Source organism: Colobus angolensis, unplaced genomic scaffold (genome assembly GCF_000951035.1).
Source record: "Colobus angolensis palliatus isolate OR3802 unplaced genomic scaffold, Cang.pa_1.0 Scaffold11, whole genome shotgun sequence".
NCBI classification, from domain to species: Eukaryota; Metazoa; Chordata; class Mammalia; order Primates; family Cercopithecidae; genus Colobus; species Colobus angolensis.
The window spans coordinates 14,455,489-14,480,830 of NW_012112030.1; the positions used below are offsets into that span (position 1 = coordinate 14,455,489).

At 35.7% G+C, this 25,342-nt stretch overlaps 1 protein-coding gene across 3 annotated transcripts in view; it reads left to right on the forward strand.

Annotated features, from left to right (window-relative positions):
* Window positions 1–25,342, forward strand: part of PIK3C2G (phosphatidylinositol-4-phosphate 3-kinase, catalytic subunit type 2 gamma) — a 382,509-nt gene that overhangs the window by 297,686 nt on the left and 59,481 nt on the right. For all 3 annotated transcript variants that reach the window (XM_011954723.1, XM_011954732.1, XM_011954742.1), the window contains one exon: window positions 733–841. In XM_011954723.1, coding sequence (XP_011810113.1) covers window positions 733–841 — 109 coding nt within the window. The remainder of the gene's footprint in view (window positions 1–732; window positions 842–25,342) is intronic.

Consider the following 25,342-nt stretch of genomic DNA (forward strand, 5'->3'; position numbering starts at 1 on the left):
TCATTTCCCCTCCAAGCATGGTAGCCAAGCCATGGTTCCTACCAAAGAAGCAGAAGTGTGGATGAGGCAGCAGTATGATTGGAGTCAGAGGAGGCTGCTAGGTAGTTCCTAAAAAGGTATATATAGACAGCAAGATATGTTACCAAATGTTACCCATTACCGGTCATCCCACCTAATAATTGGTCTTAATCAAGTTCAAGCCATCAAGATGAATCATCAGATTGTACAAAGGAAATTCTGCAAGTAGTCAGACTCTTGGGGAAAGTGTTAACTATTTTCTAGAAGGCTAAGAGCAGATGGAAGCATATGTCACTTGCTAAAATGCTTAATTTAGTTAGTATAATGGTGTCTCTAGTGAACCCAGAAGCAACAATATAATCTGAACCTTTTGAAAAATTTTGAACTGTTAACTTCAGACAGTCTTTTTTTAAGACTCCACATATGTTTAAAAGATAAAATGTGTGGTCTGCCATTAATATAGTAAGAAGGGACATATAAATTAATATGTCAAATTAAGCTAAGTTAGCATTAATATTAATGACCATTAATATGGCGTGAATGACCACAGCCATAATAATAAAACTCCCAGGATTAATCACGTAGACTATGACTTTTTCATATGTTTTCTTTGGCCCTTCCATCCGATACAGCTGTAACTTTGTGAACAATCTGAAGATGAAAAGGCCAGTTTTCAAGCTAATGAAGATAACTTTTTTTTTTCTCTTAAAACAGGTTTCCTCATTGGTGGCACCTACCTTTTACAAATTCAGATCACAAAAGATTCGGAGATCTAAATCATTACATGGAACAGATATTAAATGGATCATATGAAGTTACAAATGTATGTTACAATTTATTTTTCTATTTTTACATAAAACGTCAACTATTTATATGTTATTAGTGAGTGTGGTGGTTTATGCCTGTAATCCCAGTACTTTGGGAGGTCAAGGTGGGAAGATTGCTTGAAGCCAGGAGTTTAAGTCAATCCTGGGCAACAAAACGAGACCTCATCTCTACAAAAAATTTTTCAAATTATCCAGGCATGGTGACACATGCCTGTAATCCCAGCTACTCGGGAGGCTGAGGCAGAAGAATCATTTGAGCCCAGGACTTGGAAGCTGCAGTGAGCTATAACAGTGCCACTGCACTCCAGCCTGGGTGACAGACCCAGATTCCATCTCTAATAATAATAATATTTTATGATAACATTCTTTGGGTTCATTCATTCAATGAATATGTATGCCTGATTTGTATAAAATACATGAACTGAGAACTATGGAGCAGCAAAACAAGTATAGAACCTTGACTTCAAATAACTTCAATGAAGTAATATGTGATAAATGGACTATCAGTGCCGTGAAGTGCTCTAGAGTTTTAGAGGAGTAAGAATCATTCCTGATGCAACAATAAAGTTTCAAGGAGAAGAGAGCATCTGAGCCGAGCCTTTAACACTGAGTAGGATTTAACAGAGGTGGCCTGGGGAAATGTCTCAACAATATAAGAAAAATTATGAGTGAGAAAAAACAAAAAGAAATCATATTTTTAAAATTTAAATCTGTTGCTGCTGTGACAAGTTACCACAGGTTTGGTGGCTTAAAACAGTACACATCAATTTTCTTTCAGTTCTGGAATTCAGAAGTCTGAAAAACAGGTTTTATGGGATTAAAATTAAAATGTTGGTGGGCTTGTTGTGGAACCTTTTCAATTTCTAGAGGCTGGTTGTGTTCCTTGGCTTGTGGCTCTGTTCCAGCGACACAGTGGCACACTCTGACCTCTGATCGTGTCATCACATCTGCTTTGGCTCAAATTCTGACCCTCCTGCCTCCCTCTCAGAAGCGCTTTTACGAGATGACATTGTGTCCATCTGGGCAACTTAGGATAATCTCACCATTTCAGGATTCCTAATGTCATTCTATCTGCAAAGTCTCTTTTGCCATGTAAGGTAACACATTCAGAGTTTCCAGGGATTAGGACATGAACATCTTTTGGTAAAAGGTATTATTCTGCCTCTCATGGGGATCTAAGAAAAAGCGCAAGGACACAGTTCTGATGGAGCTCAGCTTTCTTGTGAGGTAAGAGTTTGGACGCCAAGCCCAAGTTGTTAGAAACTAAAACTAAGCCTTGAACTTATTAGTCAGTATTCTCCAGAGAAACTGAACCAACAAAACTGTGTGTGTGTGTGTGTGTGTGTGTGTGTGTGTGTGACAGAGAGAGAGAAAAGAGAGAAGAAATTTGTTTAATTGGCTCACATGATTGTGGAGGTGCAAATCCAAAATCTGTAGGGAAGGCTGGCAGGCTGGAGACCAGAGGAGATTATTTACCATCTAAGTCCCAAGGCATTCTGCTCAGAGGTCAGGCTTGCTTCTGTTCAGGTATTCAACTGATTGGATGAGGCCTACCCATATTGTGAAGAGTAATATGCTTTACTCAAACTCTGCCAATTTCAATATGAGTCTCATCCAATAAAACACCTTCACAGAAACATCCACAATGTTAAACTAAACATAGGGACACTGTGACCCAGCCAAGCTGACACACAAAATTAACCATCACAAGGGTCGTGAGGAACTGAAAACACTGTGAAGCACGATGCCCCTCCCCACTTTGGTAGATCTTGGCCCTCCTTACCGAACTAGCACATTGTTCTTCTATTTTATGTTTTCACTTTTAAATTGTAAAATGTAAACACACATTCAGAAAAAAAATCCACAAAGAAAATTAAAGAGTTCAAGGATAAATTATAAGAACATCTAACCATGCAGTAATTTCAAAACATGTCTGAAAATTGTTTGCCACCCTCCCATCAAGAGGAGACAGCTTGTGTCCCAACCTCTTGATCCCAAGAGGGCTTCTGTCATTTGTTCATCAAATAGAATATGGTGGAAGTGACCCTTTATGACTTCCAAGATAGGTTAGAAAATGCCATGCACCTTCTAACAATTTCTTTTGGAATGGTCACTGCAGGAGCCTTCAGTTGCCATCTTTCAAGCTGACCTACCCTGAGTCTGCCAGGTAGAGAAACCAAAAAGATTAAATACAAAGAGACATGTCTAAGGAACAGCAACTGATCCAGTCCTCAGCTGGGACTCCATCCCCAACCACCAAATGATCACAGTCTCATCAGAGACCCCAAGCAGAACACCTTGAGCCCTGTCAAACACCTGAACCTAAGAGATAATGATAGAATGACTGGTTTTAAGCCAACAATGCAGTCATAGCCCATTTCCAGGATTCATGGATTTTTATTGTTGCATAATATTTTATTATACAAATATATTATAATTCATCTGTAGATACTGCTCTACATAGACTTTTGGAATGTTTCCAGTTTGGGGCTATTACAAACCATAATGTTATGAACATTCTTTCACAGGCATGACTCAGTATCCACGTGTTGTTCCTACACCCAGGAATAGAATTTCCAGATTGTAGGATATGCTTATTTCAACCTTATAATGGTCAGTTTGTTCTCTCATTTGCAATAAATACATTTTCCAATTTTCTATTCTTGGTATTGTTAATCTTTTAAATTGAGGTCATTCTGGTTGGTGTGCATCTCATTGAACTCTTAGCTTGCATTTTCCTGTTACTAATGAGCTTGAACACTTTTTGATATGTTTTTTGGTCATTCGGATATCCTCTTTCGTGAAGTGCCAGTTCACATCTCTGTACCATTTTTCTATTCAGTTAACATTCATTTGTTGATTCATTTCTTGGTTGAAATTGTTAGAAGGTGTATTTCTTCATATATTCTGGATAGAAGTTCTTTATTATTTAAACAGATTGAAAAAAATTTCTCCTACTCTGTACCTTGTCCCTTTGCTCTCTCTGTCTTCTGATGAACAGAAATGCTTAATTTTAATGAAGTGAAATGTATCAGTATTTTCCTAGTAAGAACATACCCTACCTCAATGTCATAAATGTGTGAATCTTTTGGGGTGATCCATGATCAATGGTTCTTCTCCTTTATTCAGATTTACAATGTGGCTTTCATGTAATACTTCTTTATCCATAAAAGAAATGCACATTTTTTTTTTTGAGACGGAGATTTGCTCGTCACCCACGCGGGAGTACAATGGTGTGATCTCAGCTCACTGCAACCTCTGCCTCCCAGGTTCAAGCAATTCTCCTGCCTCAGCCTCCCCAGTAGCTGGGATTATAGGCACCCACGACCACACCCAGCCTATTTTTGTATTTTTAGTAGAGACAGGGTTTTGCCATGTTAGCCAGGCTGATCTCGAACTCCTGACCTCAGGTGATCTGCCTGCCTCGGCCTCCCAAAGTGCTGGGATTACAGGCGTCAGCCACTGTGCCCAGCCTGAGATGCACACTTCATTAACACACACACTCAAGCAGCAGGTAGAGAACAAGAGAGAGAGGGCAAGGAACCTGTGGACCAAAGCCTTTATTGCAGTGTAGGGCATTATCCAAGCAGGTTTCCCACAGGGAGTTCTAATTAGAGGTTTTAGAGCAAGCAGGTGCAGGTTCTATAGAGGTGCACGGTGACTGAAAGTAGTCATTGTAGCATGTCTATGCAGTACAAGCAGTGTGTGGGTATGAGTGGAGTGAGTCAAGAAGGTTATATCTATCTGACCAATAGAGAGATGGTCACCAGGAGGTAGTTGTATAAGAAGTATCTGGACTGACCACATCAAGGAGCTCGAAGGCAAAGAACTGAAAACTATCAAAGATGACTAAGACTTTCTTCTAGGATTTGAGAGTGCAACTTATATTCAAAATAAATGCCAAGGCAATGAAAAATTATAGAGATTCACTACAGATGGCTGCTTAACTTTACTTTCAAGCTATCTAACTTACACATTTAAAATTCGAATCCCTTCTTCCAGTAAAGGTTTGATTGCACCCCACAAATCTCTCTATATAATATTGTATATATAAATTTGATATACAATACCATATTTTCTTTCTTATTCTTTCAAAATATTTATAAACTTTTCATTGTGATTTCTCTTATGGCCATGGATTTTTAAGAAATACTTTTTAATTTTTTCAAATATATTTAGCCTTTTTATTTTTGTTATTTTATTTCTAGCTTAAGTATGTCAGAGAACACACCTATAGTTTCAATTTTTTCTAAATTTTGCAATGTTTTATGGTCCTAAATATGGTCAATTGCAGTAAAAATTCCATGCGTGCTTTAGAAGAATGCACCCCGTAGTTGTGAGAGCAGTGTTCTACACATGTATATTAGTGCAAATTGTCATCTTGACTGATTTTTGTTTGTTTGTACCAGTAGAGGTTTTTAGAAATATTCCACTATATTAATATATCTAACTACTTCTCATTATCTTCCTGTTAATTTTTGCTTTGTATGTATTGTTATTAGGATCACTTACATGGAGAATTATTATATTTTCCCATTATATTGAAATTTTCACTAACGTTCTTGTGTCTCTCCTATCTCTAACAATGCCTTTTGTCTGAAAAATCTTTCTTCTGTATTACTAATATAGCCAGGCCAGCTTTATTTTGGCTAGTGTCTGCATGACACAACTTTTTCCATTGCTTTACTTTCATCATTTCATATTTTTCCATTTCAATGATCACTCTTACAATGAACACACAGATGGGTTTTCTTCTAAATCTAGTAACATAATTTTAATCTTTTACTTATTCTGCTTAATTATTTAAATTTGCTACTATCATCGATATATATGTGTGTGCATGTGTCTATGCGTATATGTTATACTCAATCTATCACTTAAATGCTTTCTCTCTTTTCTTCCATTCTTTTTTTAAATTTAGTATTAATTTTTCCATTTTGTCCTATGCAGCCTCAGGAGTTATAAACTCTTTTACTGTTAGGAATTACCATAGACATTAAAGTATGTGTCTTGACTTATTTAAGTCTAATATAAATTAGAATTTTTAGGAATTTCCCAATGATACAAAGTCCTTAGAGACCTATGCCTATTTAACCCACTTGTGTCTTATACGCTTTACAGATAATGTATATCTATATCTGTATCTATAAACTTAAGAAGTAGTTATTATTTTAATTCATATAATCAACATTTGTTTAGTCTTTTATTCTTGAGGAATATTTTTGCTGACAGTACTATTTTAATAGCAATTATATAAAATATAATTATATATAGCTATAGATATAGCTTTTATAATATAAAGCCTTATATATAGCTTTATATAAATATATACATATAATAAAGCTTTATATCATTAAATATAAAATAAATTTTATATCATTAAATATAAAATTTATATAATAAAGCTTTATATAGGTAGCTATATCAATATACCTGCTGATATATATAAATATAATCTGCTGATACATATCTGCTTTTGTTTTTTTGCACTTTTACTGTAGTCTGCTCAGATGTAATGTTACTTTTATCATGTTTGAGCTTCAGAGCTTCTCAAATTTCTGCTATGATGTCTTTCATCAGTTTTGGAAAGTTTTCAGACATTATGACTTCAAATATTGCTTGTACCATTTCTTCTCTTTTTCTAGGACTGTAATAACATATATGCTAAACCTCTTCACTATATCCTTTATGCCTCCTACTCTTACTCCTGTATTTTTTAATCATTTTGTCTCCTCATGCCTCATTCTGAGTAGCTTCATCTGACATAACTTCTAGGTTATTAATTCTCTTTTGTCTGTGTTTAATATGTTATTAAACTCATTTTTTGAGTTCTTAATTTCAAATATTATGTTTTTCAGTTTTATTTTTTCCATTTTTATGTGAGTTCCCCAGTTTTACTGAAAATCTCAGCCTTTTGTATATATCTTTGCAAACAGTAAGTATAGTTATTTTTAAATCTTTCTTAAAACTCCACTGTTGCGAATCACTGCATGTATGATTCTAATGTGTGATGTTTCTACTGATTTTCAATCATGTAGTCTTGTTCACTTGTAAGTTTAGTTATTTTCTTTTTTATTGTGGCCAGATATTATATTGCAATATCCTTTGTAGAAATAATTTACCAACTAGGTTACTATGATCGTAGTGTGGAAAATAATTAAATATAGGAACATTAACAATCTAAAATTGCCAAAATTCAATTGCAGCAATTCAGATTATTCGAAACTGAAATATAGCCTTTGTGAGGGCCTCTTTCTGGTTCATCCTTATTCCTCAGATATAGCCATCTGGGGTCCAGACCCAAGGAGAGGCAGATTCACCAGCAGCCTACCTGGCAGTCCTGGATTCAATTTCCTTTCCTCCTGTGTCTGCAAAGTGGTCAAAAGTGCTGCTTAACTTCTCAGCCTCTCAACTGCTCCCACTTGTGTGAGTAAATACCCACGACAGAGAAGCAGTGCCAAATCCTGGACTCACATTCCTGAATCTGTGTCTTCCTTACAGATCCTACCCTGGAAATTTTTCACTATCTTGTTGGCTCTCTAACACTTTCCAGCGAAGTTTAAAAAACAAATGTCTAGCTGTTTCAATTATTCTCATTAGGATATTTGGACAAAATAGCTTAACCTACTATCACCAGAAAATGGAGTCTAAAACTGCAGCCATCACCCAAGCTACCCTTGGTTTTAAGAGATGTCTGCCATTTTGCTTCCCCATCTCTTTCTTGTGCTCTACTGCAACCATTCTCTCATAGGTTACTACTGTAGGGTCTCAGTCTGTGGTCACTTTCCATCCCAAAAAGTATTTAAAGATTTCTTATCGGGCTGTTTGCTGCTACCCACCAGTGGCTCTGAGAATAGCCTAGAAAATTGAAGGGAAATGCCAAACCCTAATTCTGTCCCATCTCACATGTGGATCTAAAAAGGCTTTTAAGATCACACAAACACACACATACTAAATATATGCACAGAGCATACAATTTCCGAATGCTAAAAAGGAGCTCTAATTTTCTTTATTATTAGGTTCTCATATCACCCTCCTGTAGGAAGGACGGATCTTATTTGAGATGAATGCTACATTTCATAGGGAGGCACCAAACTAACAGAATATTCTAGAGTTCTTGGAGAGACACAGGATCTTTTAGTGATTTATCTGAAACATTACCCTTAAAAGTAAAGAGTACATGGCCTTTTGGATTTTTTGCCTTTTGATGTAAGAGTGAAGAACACTTATAGAATATTTTTAGCTAGTCCACAGATCGTGATAACTTTAATGTCACCCATGAGAACCCATTTCTAATATTAATGTGACTAGTCAATAAGCCACCATTTTTATAAAGAAAAACTCATCTTTAACATTCAGTTTGCTAATTACTAAAATGCCTATTACCAAGTTCTGAGTGAATGACAGAAGCACATGTACTGATTGCATCTAGATGGCATTCTTGATTAGAATACTAAGAACCCCCCTCTTTTTTCCCTCCCCATACCACTGCCCCAGTTATTCATCTTTTGATTAGGACATTAACAGGTCATTTCTAGACTCGACTCTGCCGTCTTGATTAAATGCCAGCAGCACTTGGGTTATATATATGTTATACATATATACACACACACATAACATATATGTATATGTTAAGAAACATATATAATATCATGTTGCACATGCGGAAATATTTCAAAGTAAATTACAGGCATCGTAACAGTAGGAAAACAGCTAACCCCATAACCAGAACTTACTAAAGGGCCAGAGAGCTCTATTTTTTTCTCAGCTGTCAGTTCAACAACCTTTCTTCTCCACTTGGATCTTGGGAAAGCTTTTAGATGAAACTACATCTCAAGTCATGGTTTAAATTTCTTTTGTTACATGTTCTACAATAGATTGAATCAGTACATATAAAAAAACTCACTGAAATTTAAACAAATATCAATGCATATATACAAAATAGCCTCCTAACTGTAAAATAGACTCACTGATTCAGTGTGTTGCCTTATTGCTGTGCCTCCTAGTTGAGTAATATTGTGGTTTCATGATAAATAGATGTATTTAAAGAAGAAAATCCTAGGTCATAGGGGTCCTAAGCACTGTTACAGAAAACCTGAGTTGTCAATAAGGACTGCATTAGATGGCATATAGTCAGGAGCAAGAAGAGGTGAAACTTTTAGATCCCTGTCAGCAGTTACTAAGAAAACAAGTGGTTCTCAAATTACAATTCCTATATGGTGCTGGGAATCTCACCTTGAAACTTATATAAGAATGTTAAATATTGGCCCTACCTAGATCTACTAAATCAGAAACTCAAGGGGTGGGACCCAGCAATCTTTGTTTTTAACAAGTCCTTCAGAAGATCTCAATACATGGTAGTATTTGAGAACCATTGTCTCAGACAATGAATATATGTTCAGTCATTTGGCCTCCAATATAGTAGGTACTCAAGTATTCTATTATATTATTGATTCTTAGCAAATTTTGATACAAGAACATTGCGCTGCAATATTGTCTCAAGGCTGGTAGACTCTCAGCTGGAGATGCTATGTTGTGTCCAAGGACGACTGCAGGAGCACTTAAGGAGGTGTATTCAACTAATTCCAAGTGAGGTAGAGAAGGCATCCCAGATGGTATGGCATTTAAGATGATATTAAAGGGTAAGGAGCAGTTGGCAACTAGAAATCGGGAAAAGTCATGCTAGGCAAAGATAACTGCCAAAACAAAACATTATGGTTATACGCTTTCTCCTGTTTAGAAACTTAAAGAACAAAATGACTATATTCATCTCTATTTTTACCCCATGTCTAGCACTAATACTAACTCTTATCAATGTTTACTGTTTTTGAATGAGTAAATGAATAACAAAATCATTAGCAGATATTAGCCTGTAAAACTTCTGCTGCTATTGAAAACCTAAGGGACTGAAAGATTGCATCTGAGAAGTGTTTAGCCATAGTCTCTAAACTTGTTTATTCTGATATCAAGTTTTTATTTTAAAAAAATTGCTCATGCTTCCAAAATATATAACTCATTTAAATATGTTTTATACATAAACTACTGTACAAATAGTGCACACATTTTAAAAGTTGTAGAAAGTGAAAAATTTAGAAAAAGAAATGTGAATGTTTTTACAAAATAAACATCATAGTACTTTTAATATTTTCCTTCACTTCAATGCATAATCCCACATGAATGTCATGACAGAGACCTCTGGCATTGTAGAGCATGATCTTTGGAATCCTCTTTACTGTCAGCTCTGGGTTAGGCTGCACTGGTTGCCAATGCCATGTACAGAAACATTGCCTGGCCATGGGCAGAAAGGATGAATGGTAGTAGCACACCAAGTCATGACTGTGCCCTCCAGAAAGATCACTCAGATTATACAAATCACATTTGTAATGTATCTATTATGAGCAAAGGGAAAGAAATGAACAGTATGTTCTCACTCACTATGAAGATAGAGTAGTGTAATAGGGAAACTGAGAGTATAATAATGTCAGTAGGAGGAGGAAACAAAGAAGTAAAATAAAATAATGCTTGAAAACATTGTTAACAAAACAACAGGAAAGCAAGATATTGTATTCTAAATATAAAATTCTCAATATTGCATTCTCAATATAAAATGATATAACATGTTTTAGTATATTTGCCTTTCTGTCTCAGTCCATGGGGAATAAATTATGACTGAGGCTTCTGTCCTACAGAATCAAGGAAACTTAATTCATCCCATTGGTTTTCAAGTGATTTTTGCATGTTAAAGAAGCACATAGAATGCTGACATCTTAATGTCCCTCACTGATGCTGAAGGTCACGTCTGGTCATTTATACTGTAGTCAAGGGCTATGGATATGGCAGTATCTGTAAAGGAAAGTGCTGAGGGAATAGTGGATGGATTGTTATTTTTGCATGCTGAGGGCTGTCTTACTGATTATACTAAAGCTGTTTGGAGACAATACCTGTCCAGCAACTGCTGAAATTGTCAGGTTTGGGCTATGTAAGCTGAGGCCAATAAGTGCAAAGTAAAAAGGCGTCTGATTTCTGGGACTGGTGTGAAGAAGGTGAATATTGGAAGCAGCAGACTTTCAGTAGGAAACTCCTAAATGTATCTGCTATGAAATCTCACAGGATGGGTTAAGATAGAAATATTAGCAGAGGCCTGTCATGAGAGCAGAAGGCAAAGAAGCCAGGCATGTACAGGCAGAGAAGGTTTTTTGTAAAGGTGTAGTTTAGCAGAGCAAGGCTTAATAAATATTGTTGCCCATCATACTCATCGCTGCATGGGGACGTAAGACCAAAACCACCAAACATAGCTTGCAGTTTTCATCACATCCACATTTGCAAATGTGCTAATTAAAGTACTACCCTAGAGACCCCAAGGAAAGATGTTTTTATCTTGTTTTGTGTCTCTTTTAATCTCCATTGGTCAGTATTTACAGAAAGCAAGGCTAAAGAAATTCCAGGTACTACATTGTTTTTATATTAAATTGAATTCAAATCTAATGAGAGAAGGTATTTACATCATCAAACAGGAAATACTGTTGTGAAATCACGTAGCCTAAATATACTCCAAGTGAGAATATTTCAGCCATCTTCTAACACTGGAGTCTCAAGGAGGTGAATCCTGTCTTGTTTCAAAATAGTCTCAAACTAAAAGAAGCTAAAATTATAGATGTAATACCTTCTCCCAAGGTATCATCCTGGTAATTAACTCAGTTGATTTTGCACAATGAATATTTAGGGTACCATAGCTTCCTGAGATGTATAATCTACATCTCAATTATTATTTGCCCTTTCTGTACTACAAAATAAATAAAGTAGTGCTATATTAATAGATGCCAAATCATCAAAAAGTAAATGCGGACACTGAGGAGCCTCGGCATATTAGCTGCCACATCGTAAATCACTGTCTTAGTCATTCAACAAATGTTTATTGATTGCCTACATTTTATACTCTCTGGCCAGGGGTGCCAAAAGAGTACCTGGTAACCAATTGTTTTATAATAAACTGGGAAGATTTTAAAAGGAATGTTCAGAGCCCCATCCTTAAACATGCTGGTTCTAAAGGTAGAAGGTGATATATTAGGTATCTGTCTTGTATTTCAATAATTCTAGTGATTCAGATGCACAACCAGGTCTGGGAAACTCTACCCCAGAAAGTAGGAAGCTGAATCAGACACAACGCTGCCATAAGAAGCCTGCAGTCTTTGTCTATATTCTGTCTATGTTGATAGGCACCAGTGGCCTCATAAAGACTTTTGTAACTTCACACATTGGGTTTTTTTTTTCTCTCCCGTATTCCAAAGGAATTTACAGTACTTGGGATAATATTCATTATATGAGTTATATTGTGATAGAACAGTAATGATGTCATCAGATGTTGCTCAGCATTAATAAGCAGTGTGACCTGACTAATCACTCATGCTCTCTGTGATGCATAATGTAGTCAGATTTTAATTATCTGCAAGTAGGTTAGTCCTCATAAAAGCATTACGCATCTCCATATGTTTACGGACACTTGCCTAAGTCAGTTTGTTTATATTCAGGAAATAAAAACATAATTTTAAGATTAAATGAAACACTATTGGCCTAAAGATCATATAAATAATTCCAAACCGAATCCTGTTATTTCCAGATTTTTAAAATGTTGTATTACTGATACAGTTCCCTTTCTTCAATGTATTAACATAGTTATCTACATAAACATTAGAATTTATGTAGTCTATGTGCCATAAATATTTTTACTATTTTAAGTGATATGAACTGCTTAGAAGATGTTTTCATGCATTCACAAATTTTCTTTTCTCTTGTTAATAAAACAAGAGATTTAACTTGAATCTATACTATTTATGCTGAATACTTCCGTAATAGAATAATCTGCATCTCTGATTCTAGAAATATTCTCCTCAAATATTTTTCACATTTTATAGTTGATTGTCTTATGACAACATAGGAAAAGTAAAGATAATCCTATATACTTCTACACTAAAACACACCCCAATTTTAGTTATATGATATATTTATTTATAACAATTATAAAATTATTTTATATCACTACATAACTTTGTAAAGACTTTAAATTTTTACTGACACTATATGTAACACTCTTGATTAAGAACTTTAAGTTAGTTGCAGACAAGAAATTGGAGAGATTAAAAATAATGCAATATATACTTTACTCTCATTGAGTTTACAATACTGTAATAAATACAGACATGAATATAAATAATATATAACAGTGAGTGGAAAAATGGAAGAAAAGGAAGTAGAAAATGTAGCTTTAACATGAAATCGTATCACCTTAACTTGCTAATATCAAATATTATTACGTGCCCTTCTAGTATCATTCTTAATTGCAAGCAGTCTTACTTTTGTCAAGGGAATGAGATAAAGAGACTGCTTTAAAGTCCAGAATTGGTTAATTCAGATGGGCAAGAGGTCTCTGGGGATTTGTTCTAAAGATACAAGAGCAGCCCAGGTGGAGGGATGCCTATAAATCTCTGAGATCTCTCTGTTTTTCTGTTTCTCTGTCTGTCTCTCTCACACACACACATGCACACAACTGACAAAAGAAAATGGACTATCCCAATACCTTTTCTAATGGAGTTGATCAGTTTAGATATCCGTGTTCTATATCTACCCAGCTTATTTTTTAGCTTCACTCTTTTCCTCAGAATGGATTTAAACTTTTTTTCTTTCAGTGTTTGTAGTTCATTCAAGTTCATTCTTGTAGTGCTAACAAGAATTCCTTTTGCTTCTTTAAATTTTGCTCTGCTTTGGTGGAATTGTGTTGTGGACTAAATAAGATCTTTATAAAGAGTAATAGAAACGGCCGGGCATGGTGGCTCATGCCTGTAATCCCAGCACTTTGGGAGGCTGAGGTGGGTGAATCATGAGGTCAAGAGATCAAAATCATCCTGGCCAACATGGTGAAATCCTGTCTCTACTAAAAATACAAAAATTAGCTGGGCATGGTGGCATGCACCTGTAGTCCCAGCTACTCTGGAGGCTGAGGCAGGAGAATTGCTCGAATCTGCGAGGTGGCTGTTGCAGTGAGCCAAGATCATGCCACTGCACTCCAGCCTGGCAATACAGCGAGACTCCATCTCAAAAAAAAAAAAAAGAGAGTAATAGAAATATGTAATAAAAGTAATAGCAAGTGATAGGAGTACCTAAACGAATATGCACCCATATTTGAGGTTAGCTGAGATATTCAAACAGCTGTTGTTTTTTAAATTTTTAAAGCCATATTCACTGTGAACTTTAGCTCTTCTCAGTATTGTTGTTCATTACCAGAAGTTCCCTAAAATAAGAAATTGATATTACTTAAGTTTTAAGCAGTGTTATTTTTTTAAAGCAGAAATCAAATGTCAAAATAAATCCAAATGGATAAATCCTATCTTAATAGTGAGCATATGTTTCTTGTTCCCCGCTTGCTAAACCCAGATGTTAATTACTACATTTGTCACTACATTGCTCTTTTCTTATTTGGAGCTAGCTGAGATTATGTTGCACGCAGGATAAATGTCATATGTGTGCCATCAGTAAAGCCAAGATTACTTTACACAGTCTACTAAAATGCTGATGACATTTTAAACTGGAAATGTAAAGGATTCTTTAGAAGTTCACTATTCTTCATAGTGTCATTCTTCCATGTGACTCTAATATGAATATAGTGGGTTGAACTACATTAAAGACTGGACATTCTGACATGCTGCTTCATTAAAAAAAAAAGCAATAAAATAAAATTACTGTTCAACTTTGATTTAAAACTCTTATGGGAATTCATTTTTAAATTCACATTTTTACAGCACTTCATCGTGTTTGAGAGAGATAGATTTAGCTTATTGTTTTAACTCACTAAAACTAAATCTTGCAGCCAATTCTAGATGTTGGCTGAACAGTTAATAAATGGGAATGCTTAATGTGCTATTTTTAAAGAAAGAAAAAATTGATCTCACTGTTATATTACATTACTTCTGGCCTTTGCAAGTACTTTAACTCTGCAGTCTTTGATAACAAGAATATGTTCAGATGACATAGGAAAAGCACTTAGGTTTTAGGTAACTTTGAATTCACCAACTGTCTCAAAAAATCAATCATATTAAATTGTAAATGACTTAACATAATTGGCAAACAGAGTATCAGTAAGAACTCTGAACTTAAACTATAAACTGATGCAGATTTTAATTTAAAATTATTCAATTGGGTTTCAAATTTGTTCTTTATTGATTGCATTGTTAAATTTAAAAGCACATTATTAGACATTGAAAATCCTATATTAGATAAACATATCTACTCTAACTGTGAAAAAAATACACACACATATATATATACACACACACAGAACCTCATAGAGCATTTCATTTAGCTTATCGCATTTACCTGAGTCATTGATATCAAAGGACAGTAACTTTAGATCCTCTAAGAAAAATCCCAAACGTTTATTTATTTATTCACCAAATATGCAACACTCTACATAGGAGAAATGTTCCAAATATCTAACAACTCTTAGCGCACAAGCACTGACCTAGTCAGGATGATTGCCAACCACTAATGTGCCTTTATGGCCTGACAAGCTTGCATTGGCTGAACATTTACTGTGATGGCAAAAACTTGGGAATGGAGAGTGGGGCAAGTAGGAGTTTGAATCTAAACCCACTGCATTTGAGTTGCCCATAAGGCTTCCAGAGATGTCAAGTGGGAAGGTGGATTCATATATCTCGAGTTTAGCTGGGAGGTTAGGTTAGAAATATTCATAATGCAGTTGTCAGCAAATAATTGATTATCAAAGGCATGAGACATTTTGATGCTCACGAGAACAGCAAAACCTAATCCATAAGAATCACAATAAAATAATACAGGAGCTGACAGATAAAATAGATGTATTTTTAAAACCCTAATAGATCTGATAAAGCAGAAGAACATGCTAAAGTATTTTATAATGCAATTACAAATATTAACAGCACATTAGGCCAAGCTGGGGAAAGAATTTTGGAACTTCAAGACTGGCTCTCTGAAATAAGAGGGTTGGACAAAAATAAAAAGAATGAAAAGAAATGAACAAAACCTCTGAGACATATGGAATCATGTAAAGAAGTCAAATCTATGAATTATTGATATCCCTGAAAGGAACGGGGAGAAAGCAAACAACTTGGAAATACATTTGTGAATATCATCAATTGAAAACTTCCCCAACATTGCTAGAGAGGAAAACAGTAAAACTCAGTAAATATAGAGGACCCCTGCAAGATTCTACAGAAGAGGATCATCCCAAGACACGTAATCATCAGATTTTCCAAGATTGAAATGAAAGAAAAAATATTAAAGGGAGCTAGAGAGAAAGGGAAGGTTACCTACAAAGAGAACACCATCAGGCTAACAGTGGACCTCTCAGCAGAAAATCTATAAGCCAGAAGAGGCTGGGGGCCTGTATTCAACATTCTTAAAGAAAAAAAAATCTTCAACCAAGAATTTTATATCTAACCAAATTAAGCTTTCTCAGTGAAGGAGAAATAAGATCCTTTACAAATAAGCAAATGCTGATGGAGTTACCATCAGACCTGCCTTACAAGAGATCTTGAAAGGAGCACTAAATATAGAAAGGAAGCATTATTATCAGATGATACAGAAACACACTTAAGTACATAGACCAGTGACACTCTAAAGCAAACACACAAACAAGCTGGCATGATAACCAGCTAACAACACAATGACAGGATCAAATCTACATATAACAAAACTAAACTTGAATGTAAATGGACTAAATACCCATTTACATTACACACAGTGCCATTTACATATAAAAAGCACAGAGTGGTCTACTGGATAGAAAAGCAAAACCCAATGGTATGCTATCTTTAAGAGTCCCATCTCACACACAGTGACACCAATAGACTCAAAATAAAGGGATGGAAGAAAATCTACCAAGCAAATGGAAATCAGAAAAAAAGCAAGAGTTGTAATCCTAATTTCCAACAAAATAGACTTTAAACCAACAAAGATTTAAAAAAAAAAAAAAGGCATTACATAATGGTAAAGCGTTCAATTCAACAAGGAGACCTAACTATCCAAAATATATATGCAGCCAACACAGGAACACCCAGATTCATAAAGCAAGTTCTTAGAGACCTACACAGAGACTTAGACTCCCACACAATAATAGTGAGACTTTCACTGACAGTACTAGACAGATCACTGAGGCAGAAAATTAACAAAGATATTAAGGACCTGAATTCAACATTGGACCAAATGGATCTAACAGACCTCTATGGAATTCTCCACCCAAAAATGACAGAACATACATTTTTCTAATTGCCACATGGCACATACTCTAAAATCAATCACACAGTCGGACAGAAAGCAAGGCTCAGCAAATTCAAAATAACTAGAATTATACCAAACACATTCTCAGACCACAGCAAAAGAAAAATAGAAATCAAGACTAAAAATATTGCTTAAAACTATGCAATTACATGGAAGTTAAACAACTTACTCCTGAATGGCTTTAGGGTATACAATGAAATTAAGGCAGAAATCAAGAAGTTCTTTGAAACTAATAAGAACAAAGATACAGCATACTAGAATTTCTGGGACACAGCTAAAGCAGTGTTAAGAGGGAAATTTATTGCACTAAACACCCACATCAAAAAGTTAGAAAGATCTCAAAGTAACAACCTAACATAACAACTAAAAGAACTAGGGATTCAAGAGCAAACCAACCCCAAAGCTAGCAAAAGAGTAGCCAGATAAGAAATAACCAAATAATAAGAAATAACCAAAATCAGAGCTTAATTGAAGGAAATCAAGACACAAAAAAAACTCGAACAATCAATCTAGGAGTTAATTTTTTGAAAAAAATTAGTAAGATATATAGGCCATTAGCTAGACTAACAAAGAAGAAAAGAGAGAAGATCCAAATGAACACAATTAGAAATGACAAAAGGGATATTACCATTGACCTCACAAAAATACAACCAACCATCAGAGACTTACTTATGAGCACCTCTATGCACACAAATTAGAAAACCTGAAATGGATGGATAAATTCCTGCACACACACACACCATCCCAACACTGAACCAGGAAGAAATTAATTCCCTAAACAGGCCAATGATGAGCTCTGAAATTGAATCAGTAATAAATAGCCTAGTAACCAAAAAAAGGCCAGGATCAGACAGATTCATAGATGAATTTATCAGATGTATAAAGAAGAGCTGTACAATAACTACTGAAACTATCTTTGAGGAGGGAGTTTTCCCCAATTCATTCCATGAGGCCAGCATCATCCTGATACCAAAGCCTGGCAGAGACACAACAGATAAAGAAAACTTCAGGCCAATATAACATTGATTCAAAGATTCTCAACTAAATATTTGCAAATCAAATCAGAAGGATATAAAAAAGCTAATTCACCACAATGAAGTAGGCTTCATCCCTGGGATGAAAGGTTGGGTCAACATATGCAAGTCAATAAATGTAATTCATCACATAAACAGAACTAAAGACAAAAGCCACATGACTATCCCAATACATGCAGAAAAAGGCATTTGACAAAATTCAACATCACTTTAGTTTAAAAACTCTCAATAAACTAGATACTGAAGGAACCTATCTCAAAATAATAGACGCCATCTATAACAAACCCACAGCCAACATCATACTGAATGGGCAAAAGCTGGAAGCATTCCCCTTGAAAATCAGCACAAGATAAGGATGTCCTCCCTCATCACTCCTATTCAACATAGTATTGGAAGTCTTGGCCAGAGCTGTCGGGCATGAGAAATAAATAAAATCATCCAAATAGGAAGATAGGAAGTCAAGCTATCTCTGTTTGCAAATGACATTATACTATATCTCAAAAACCCCTTTGTCTCAGCCCAAAAGCTCCTTAAGGTAATAGACAACTTCAGCAAAGTTTTGGGAAACAAATCAACATACAGAAATGAGTAGCATTCCTATACACCAACAAAGTCAAGCCAACAGCCAAATCAAGAATGAAATCCCCTAAGAATGAAATCCCTTTCATAATTGCCATAAAATGAATAAAATACCTAGGAATACAACTAACTAGAGAGGTGAATGATCTCTAAAATGAGAATTACAAAACATTGCCCAAAGAAATCAAAGATAATACAAACAAATGGGAAAAACATTCCATGCTCAGGGATAGAAAAATTAATATCATTAAAATGGCCATACTGCCCAAAACAATTTGCAGAGTCAATGCTATTCCTATCAGGCTACCAATGACATTCTTCACAGAACTGGAAAAAAACTATTTTAAAATTCATGTGAAACCAAAAACCAGCAACAACAACAACAAAAAACAAAAATGCCTGAATAGCCAACCCAATCCTAAGCAAAAAACAAAACTGGAGGCATCACGTTACCTAACTTCAAAACTATACTACAGGGAGACAGTAATTAAAATAGCATGGTACTGATTTTAAAAAAAAAAAAAAAAGACATATATATCAGTACAACAGAATAATGAGCCCAGAAATAAGGCTGCACACGTATAGCCAACCATTTTTTTGACAAACCTGACAAAAGCAATGGGGAAAGCACTGCCTATTCAATATATGCTGTTGAGATAACTGGCTCACCATATGCAGAAGATTGAAACTGGACACCTTCTTTATGCCACATACAAAACCCACTCAAGATGGAATAAAGACTTACATATAAAACCTAACACTATAAAAACCCTAGAAGACAACCTAGGCAATACCATTCTGAACACAGGAACAGGCAAAGATTTCATGATGAAGGCACCAAAATCAATCACACCAAAAGGAAAAATTGAAAAATGGAATCTAATTAAACTGAAGAGCTTCTGCACAGCAAAAGAAATAATTAACAGAGTAAACAGAAAACCTTCTGAATGAGCGAAAATACTTGCAAACTATGCATCTGTCAAAGGTCTAATATCCACATCTATAAGAAACTTAAATTTACAAGAAAATAAAACAACCCCATTAAAATGTAGGCAAAGGACATGAACAGACACTTTTCAAAAGAAGACATACATGTAGCCAAGAAGCATAGGAAAAATTACTCATATCACTGATCATTACATAAATGCAAATCAAAACCAATGAGGTACCTACCATCTTACACCAGTCAGAATAGCTATTATTAAAAAGTCAAAAAATAACAGGTGCTAGAGAGGTTATGGAGAAAAAGAAATGCTTATACGCTGTTGGTGGGAGTGTAAATTAGTCCAAGCATTGTGGAAAGCAGTATGGTGATTCCTCTAGGAGCTAGAAACAGAACTACCACTTGACCTAGCAATCCCATTACTGGATATATACCCAAAGAAATAGAAATCATTCTACCATAAAGACACATACACCTGTAGGCTTATTGCAACACTATTTACAATAGCAAAGAAATGGAATCAACCCAAATACCCTCAATGGCAGACTGGATAAAGAAAATGTGATACATATACACCATGTAATACTATGCAGCCATAAAAAAGAGCAAGATCATGTCCTTTGCAGGAACATGGATGGAGCTGGAGACCACTATTCTTAGCAAACTAATGCAGGAACAGAAAACCATATATCACATGTTCTCATTTATAAGTGGGAGCTAAATTATGGGAACACATGAACACAAAGACAGGAACAACAGACACTGGAGTCTACTTGAGGGTGGAGGTTAGGAGGAAAGAGAGGATCAGAAAAAATAACTACAGGGAACCCATATAACAAACCTGCACATGTATCCGTGAACTTAAAAGTTTTTTTATAAAAAGAAAGAAGATTAAAGTTGTAATCAGGAGATCTATTTATGGATCTATTAATAAAGTAGATACAATTTTAAAATTAAAAAAAGAAAAAGAAAAACAGTTTGATGGGAATCTTAGGAACAAAACCTTGATTGGAATTGCTTAAGGGAGAATTGAGATAGAAAGCAGAAAACCATCCTTGCAGAAGCTTTGCTCTAAAGATGAAAGAGTGTGCAGAGAAATATAGGTCAAAATTTTTCTTTATTAAAATAAATTACAGCATCTTTATGAATTCCAGTGACCTAAGATGAGTAGGCAAATGCAGTAACAGGAGGTAGAAGGCAGTATAGTCAGTAGACACGCTATTCAAATCTGGGCTTTTTTTTTTTTTTTTTTTTTTGAGACGGAGTCTCGCTCTGTCGTCCAGGCTGGAGTGCAGTGGCGTGATCTCGGCTCACTGCAAGCTCCGCCTCCCGGGTTCACGCCATTCTCCTGCCTCAGCCTCTTGAGTAGCTGGGACTACAGGCGCCCGCCACCACACCGGGCTAATTTTTTGTATTTTCAGTAGAGACGGGATTTCACCATGTTAGTCAGGATGGTCTCGATCACCTGACCTTGTGATCCACCCACCTCAGTCTCCCAAAGTGCTGGGATTACAGGCGTGAGCCACCACGCCCGGCCAAATCTGGGCATTTTTATGAAGGAGGAAAAAAATAGAGGTCAGAAGAGCAAGGAAATGCAAAGAGGATGCCTACCCCACCTTCTTCTGGGACAGGATCATTAAGAAAATGAGAGGGACCACAGATACCATTTCAGAGACTTAAAGGGGAAGAGGAATGGAATGCTCAGAGAATACAATGTGTTTAGCACATAAGGAATTTTGCCCATGGCATTCTCCAAGGCTTATTGCTGTCTTTTCTTTTTTCCACAATGCTCCGTTTTCATCTTTCTTAAAACAAACATGATTGTAATGCTTTTCTTCTTTACATTGATAAATAGGTCAATCTAGCCTTAAGCTAGAAGAGGAATGTGCTCTAGGTTCCCTACAAAGTTCTCTCTTGCTCTCTCCTGCCTGTCCCCCATCAACACTCTTCACTTCTATAGTCCATTTTCAGTGGTCACATAAGTGAACCTGGACTTAGTAACTACATGCTCCCCGTTTTGTTTGTACTGATTCTCTCTGGTATCCAACTTTCTCCTTTATAGAATAGAGTAGTTCAATTCAGAGGTTTTTTTTTCTTTAACCTGGGAAACTACAACCACTTGAGGAATTAAGCAGAAAAGAAACATTCTTCATAATGTGAGAATCCTCTAGGTATTTCAGGACACTTAGGATAAGTGACCTTGCCCATTAATTTCTCTCTGAATCCTCCAGTCCTTGACACAACCAAAAGTATGGTCACATACTTTCCAAACACCTCATATTCTAGGGTTGATAGATATAATGTGGGTTACCCAGTTAAATTTGAATTTTCCATAAACCATAAAGTTTTTAGTAAAAGTGTGTCCAAAATATTGTATGGGCACCCTCTGTTTTTATTACTCTAGTTGGTAACCCTACATATGGGGAACCCTCCTGCATACATCACAGACTATGTGAAAATGGCCCCTTAGAGTTGTGCAGTGTCCAACCTACACTACTAAATGTGGCAACACTGTTTGGAGGTCAATACCGTGGAGAACACTAGCGTAGGTTATTAATGAGAGCAACCGCAGCACTGATATTTCTATAGATCTTCAGGCTATCTATTGGTAGTGCAATATGCTAAAAAGCTGTGGGATGCATATATATAAGCAAAGTCAAGTCTGAGAAAATTTAAAAGTTGATCATTTTGAGATCTGGTAATATACCTTTTGTACCTTCTTTATCTCTTTTATTGATGTATCCCTCTCTTGACTCTGGATCTTGTTTGTTTATTCTCAGGAAAGAAAATAACCTTGTTACAATAAGAAGTTAGTATTTAGTCAACCACACCCAGAATTATAAATGAGGACTTGAAGGATATGACAGTGCAAACACAAGGGAATAATTAGCTAGTAGTGACATTTCAGACACTAATTGGAAAGATTTCTTGCCTACTATTGAAGTTTAATAACCATTGGATATTGAGGTCAAAATGTCACCAGAAGAGTATTTGACTAGTTGTCAAAAGGCCAAAGAGGGTCAAATTTCCTTAAACAGATTCTGCAGTCTGAGGTTTGATTTTATGCTTTCAAAATAAAAAATCTTGACTCGGTCATCTCCTTGAATATGAGTCCATTTCTTAAAAGTAGACTTCTATTAAACAAGTTCACAAGAGATCAATTCACAGATGAAAACTGGCAACTGACTAATTTACAATGATACATAGTAAAAAATTGGTGACTAATTTACAATGATGCATAAACTGCTATGCAGATAAGAATATCTGCATTTGAAACTGATGTATTCTGCATTTGAAGACAGACATCAGTTTGTTTCTGTTAACTAGTATTTATTGAAATAAACACTGTTTTGAAGAGAAGCATAAGTGAATAAGTCACAGTCTCTGCACTTGTATTTTACTAAGATTAACAAGAATAGAGAAAAGAGAACATGACAAATCCTGGGCAAATGGGTGGATAGGGGCAGAAAAGAAAGAGAAAGGAGAATGTAGGAAGACAAAGAGGTGACAGACCATGACACATTTGAGAAAGTAAACATAATTCAGCAAAGGTAAGCTTGAAGCACCAGATAAGAAAGGGTGAGAGAAGAACATAGGGAAACAAGCAAGATCCCACTCAAGACCAGCCTTACAACCTTTGTTCAGCAGTTGGTCTGTTTCTTAAGAGTAATGCAGAATCACTACAAGTTTTAAGCAGTTAATGATTAGATTTTCATTTTGAAAGATCTGTTGACCAATTGTGTAGAGAATGGATTGGATTAAAGGGTAGCAAGATCAGTATTAAGGACCCAAGAAAAGCATCAAGGCTATAACATAGATGAGAATTGATGATGTTGGAACTAGATGATATTAGTATACCTGGAAGGAGAAGATGGATAGGTGAGATATTTAGCAGTTACTATCCACAGAGTTTAGCAATTAATTTCAGGTATGGGGTGAGGAGAACAGAGAATCCAAGTAGGTACACTCTGTTTTGAGCACAGACATAAGAGAAGAAGCAAATGGAGGTGAAGGAAAGGAAAAAGTATTTGGTGGCATACTTTTGTGGTTTGATTTGTCCTTAGAAGAGTCAAGTGAACCAATAAAAAGATATTTTGAGATAGAGGGCTTAGGTTTAGGAGACAAATCTGGAATAAATGTTTAGATTTATGCATTGTTATAGATGTCACCAAAGATCATAATATCACCCAGAAAGGATACATTAGAGTAATAAAAGAGATGAGCCTAGAAGTTAGAAACACTTAAACTTAAATCATAAGCAAAAGGAAAAGGAGTCCACAAAAAAGTCTCAGAAGTAATGGCAAGACTAAGGGAAGACAGTCACTTGGGAGAACATGTAATATAAAAGCAAAGAAAAGACAGAATTCACTAAAAATGGAACAGCTATATCGTGACAAAGGAAATTCCCATTGGTTTTGAAATATATATACGTATTTTTTTTAAGAGAGGAGTTGTGAGAGAAGATAATTAGAGCATTTTTCAGAGGACATTTAGTGGCAGAAACCTGAATGTAGTTGATCATAAAGTGAGTAGAAATTGAAGAAGTAGAACCAGTGTGAGTGCAGACAATTCTTCCCATAGGTTTATTTGCATCAGGGAAGAGAAAAATAACACACAATTTGCAAGGGGGCATTAATGACAAAATTCGATTTATGTGTGAGTATACTTTGGGTGGTTTGACTCACCTGTTTGTTAGTTTTTAAAATGGGCAGAATTAACCATATTTTATGTCAATGAGGAAAAAGGGAAGAAGGGTGAAGTGGCTAAAATATAGATGGGAATCTTCTACAAGGTTCCTGAGGAGGAACTAATAGAATCCAAGACACAGATAAAGGGCTCAGCATTAGATGGTTTGCCAGGACTGCCATAACAAACTACTAAAAATTGGATGGCTTAAACAACAGGATATTATTGTTTCACAGTTCTGGAAGCTAAAAGTCTGAAATAAAGATGTCTGCAGGGTTGGTTCCTTCCGATGGCTATGAGGAAAGAATCTATTCCAGGTCTCTCTCCTTGGCTTGTAGATGGTCGTCTTTTTCCTATGTCTCTTCACCTTGTCTTCCTTCTATGAGTGTGCCCAAATTTCCTCTTTTTATAAAGACACCAGTCAATTGGATTAGGGGCCCACTCTACCCCAGTATTACCCCATCCTAACTTAACTCATTACATCAACAATGACCTTATTTCCAAATAAGATCATGTCCCGGAGTACCGGGGATGAGAACTTTAAGATATGAATTTGGGAGGGGGAAATAATTTAACTATAACAGATGGAAAGACGTATTTTTTTTTCCATTGTAAGAGGATGGAAAGCTGTGTGTCTGTAGATTTTATGGCAGGAAGTGTAGGAATCTCTATATGCCTTTTATTTTCTTTGAAGTAGAGATAGTCTATGTTAGCAGAGAAGGAGTCAGAGTTGGAAGTTAAAGTCTCCTGGGGAAGAGTAGAAACAGCCATTGGACAGAGTGAGAGAAAAGAACAGGGAGGCTGTAAGGCAGCTTTGACAGCTACTATGGTATCAGCCTATGTAAGGTAGTACAAGGAAATAACCAATTATTCTTTGGTGCCCTTTAGATAATAATGTAAGATCTCATGGAGAGGGCTACTTTTGGCCATATAGTAGCTTACAACAA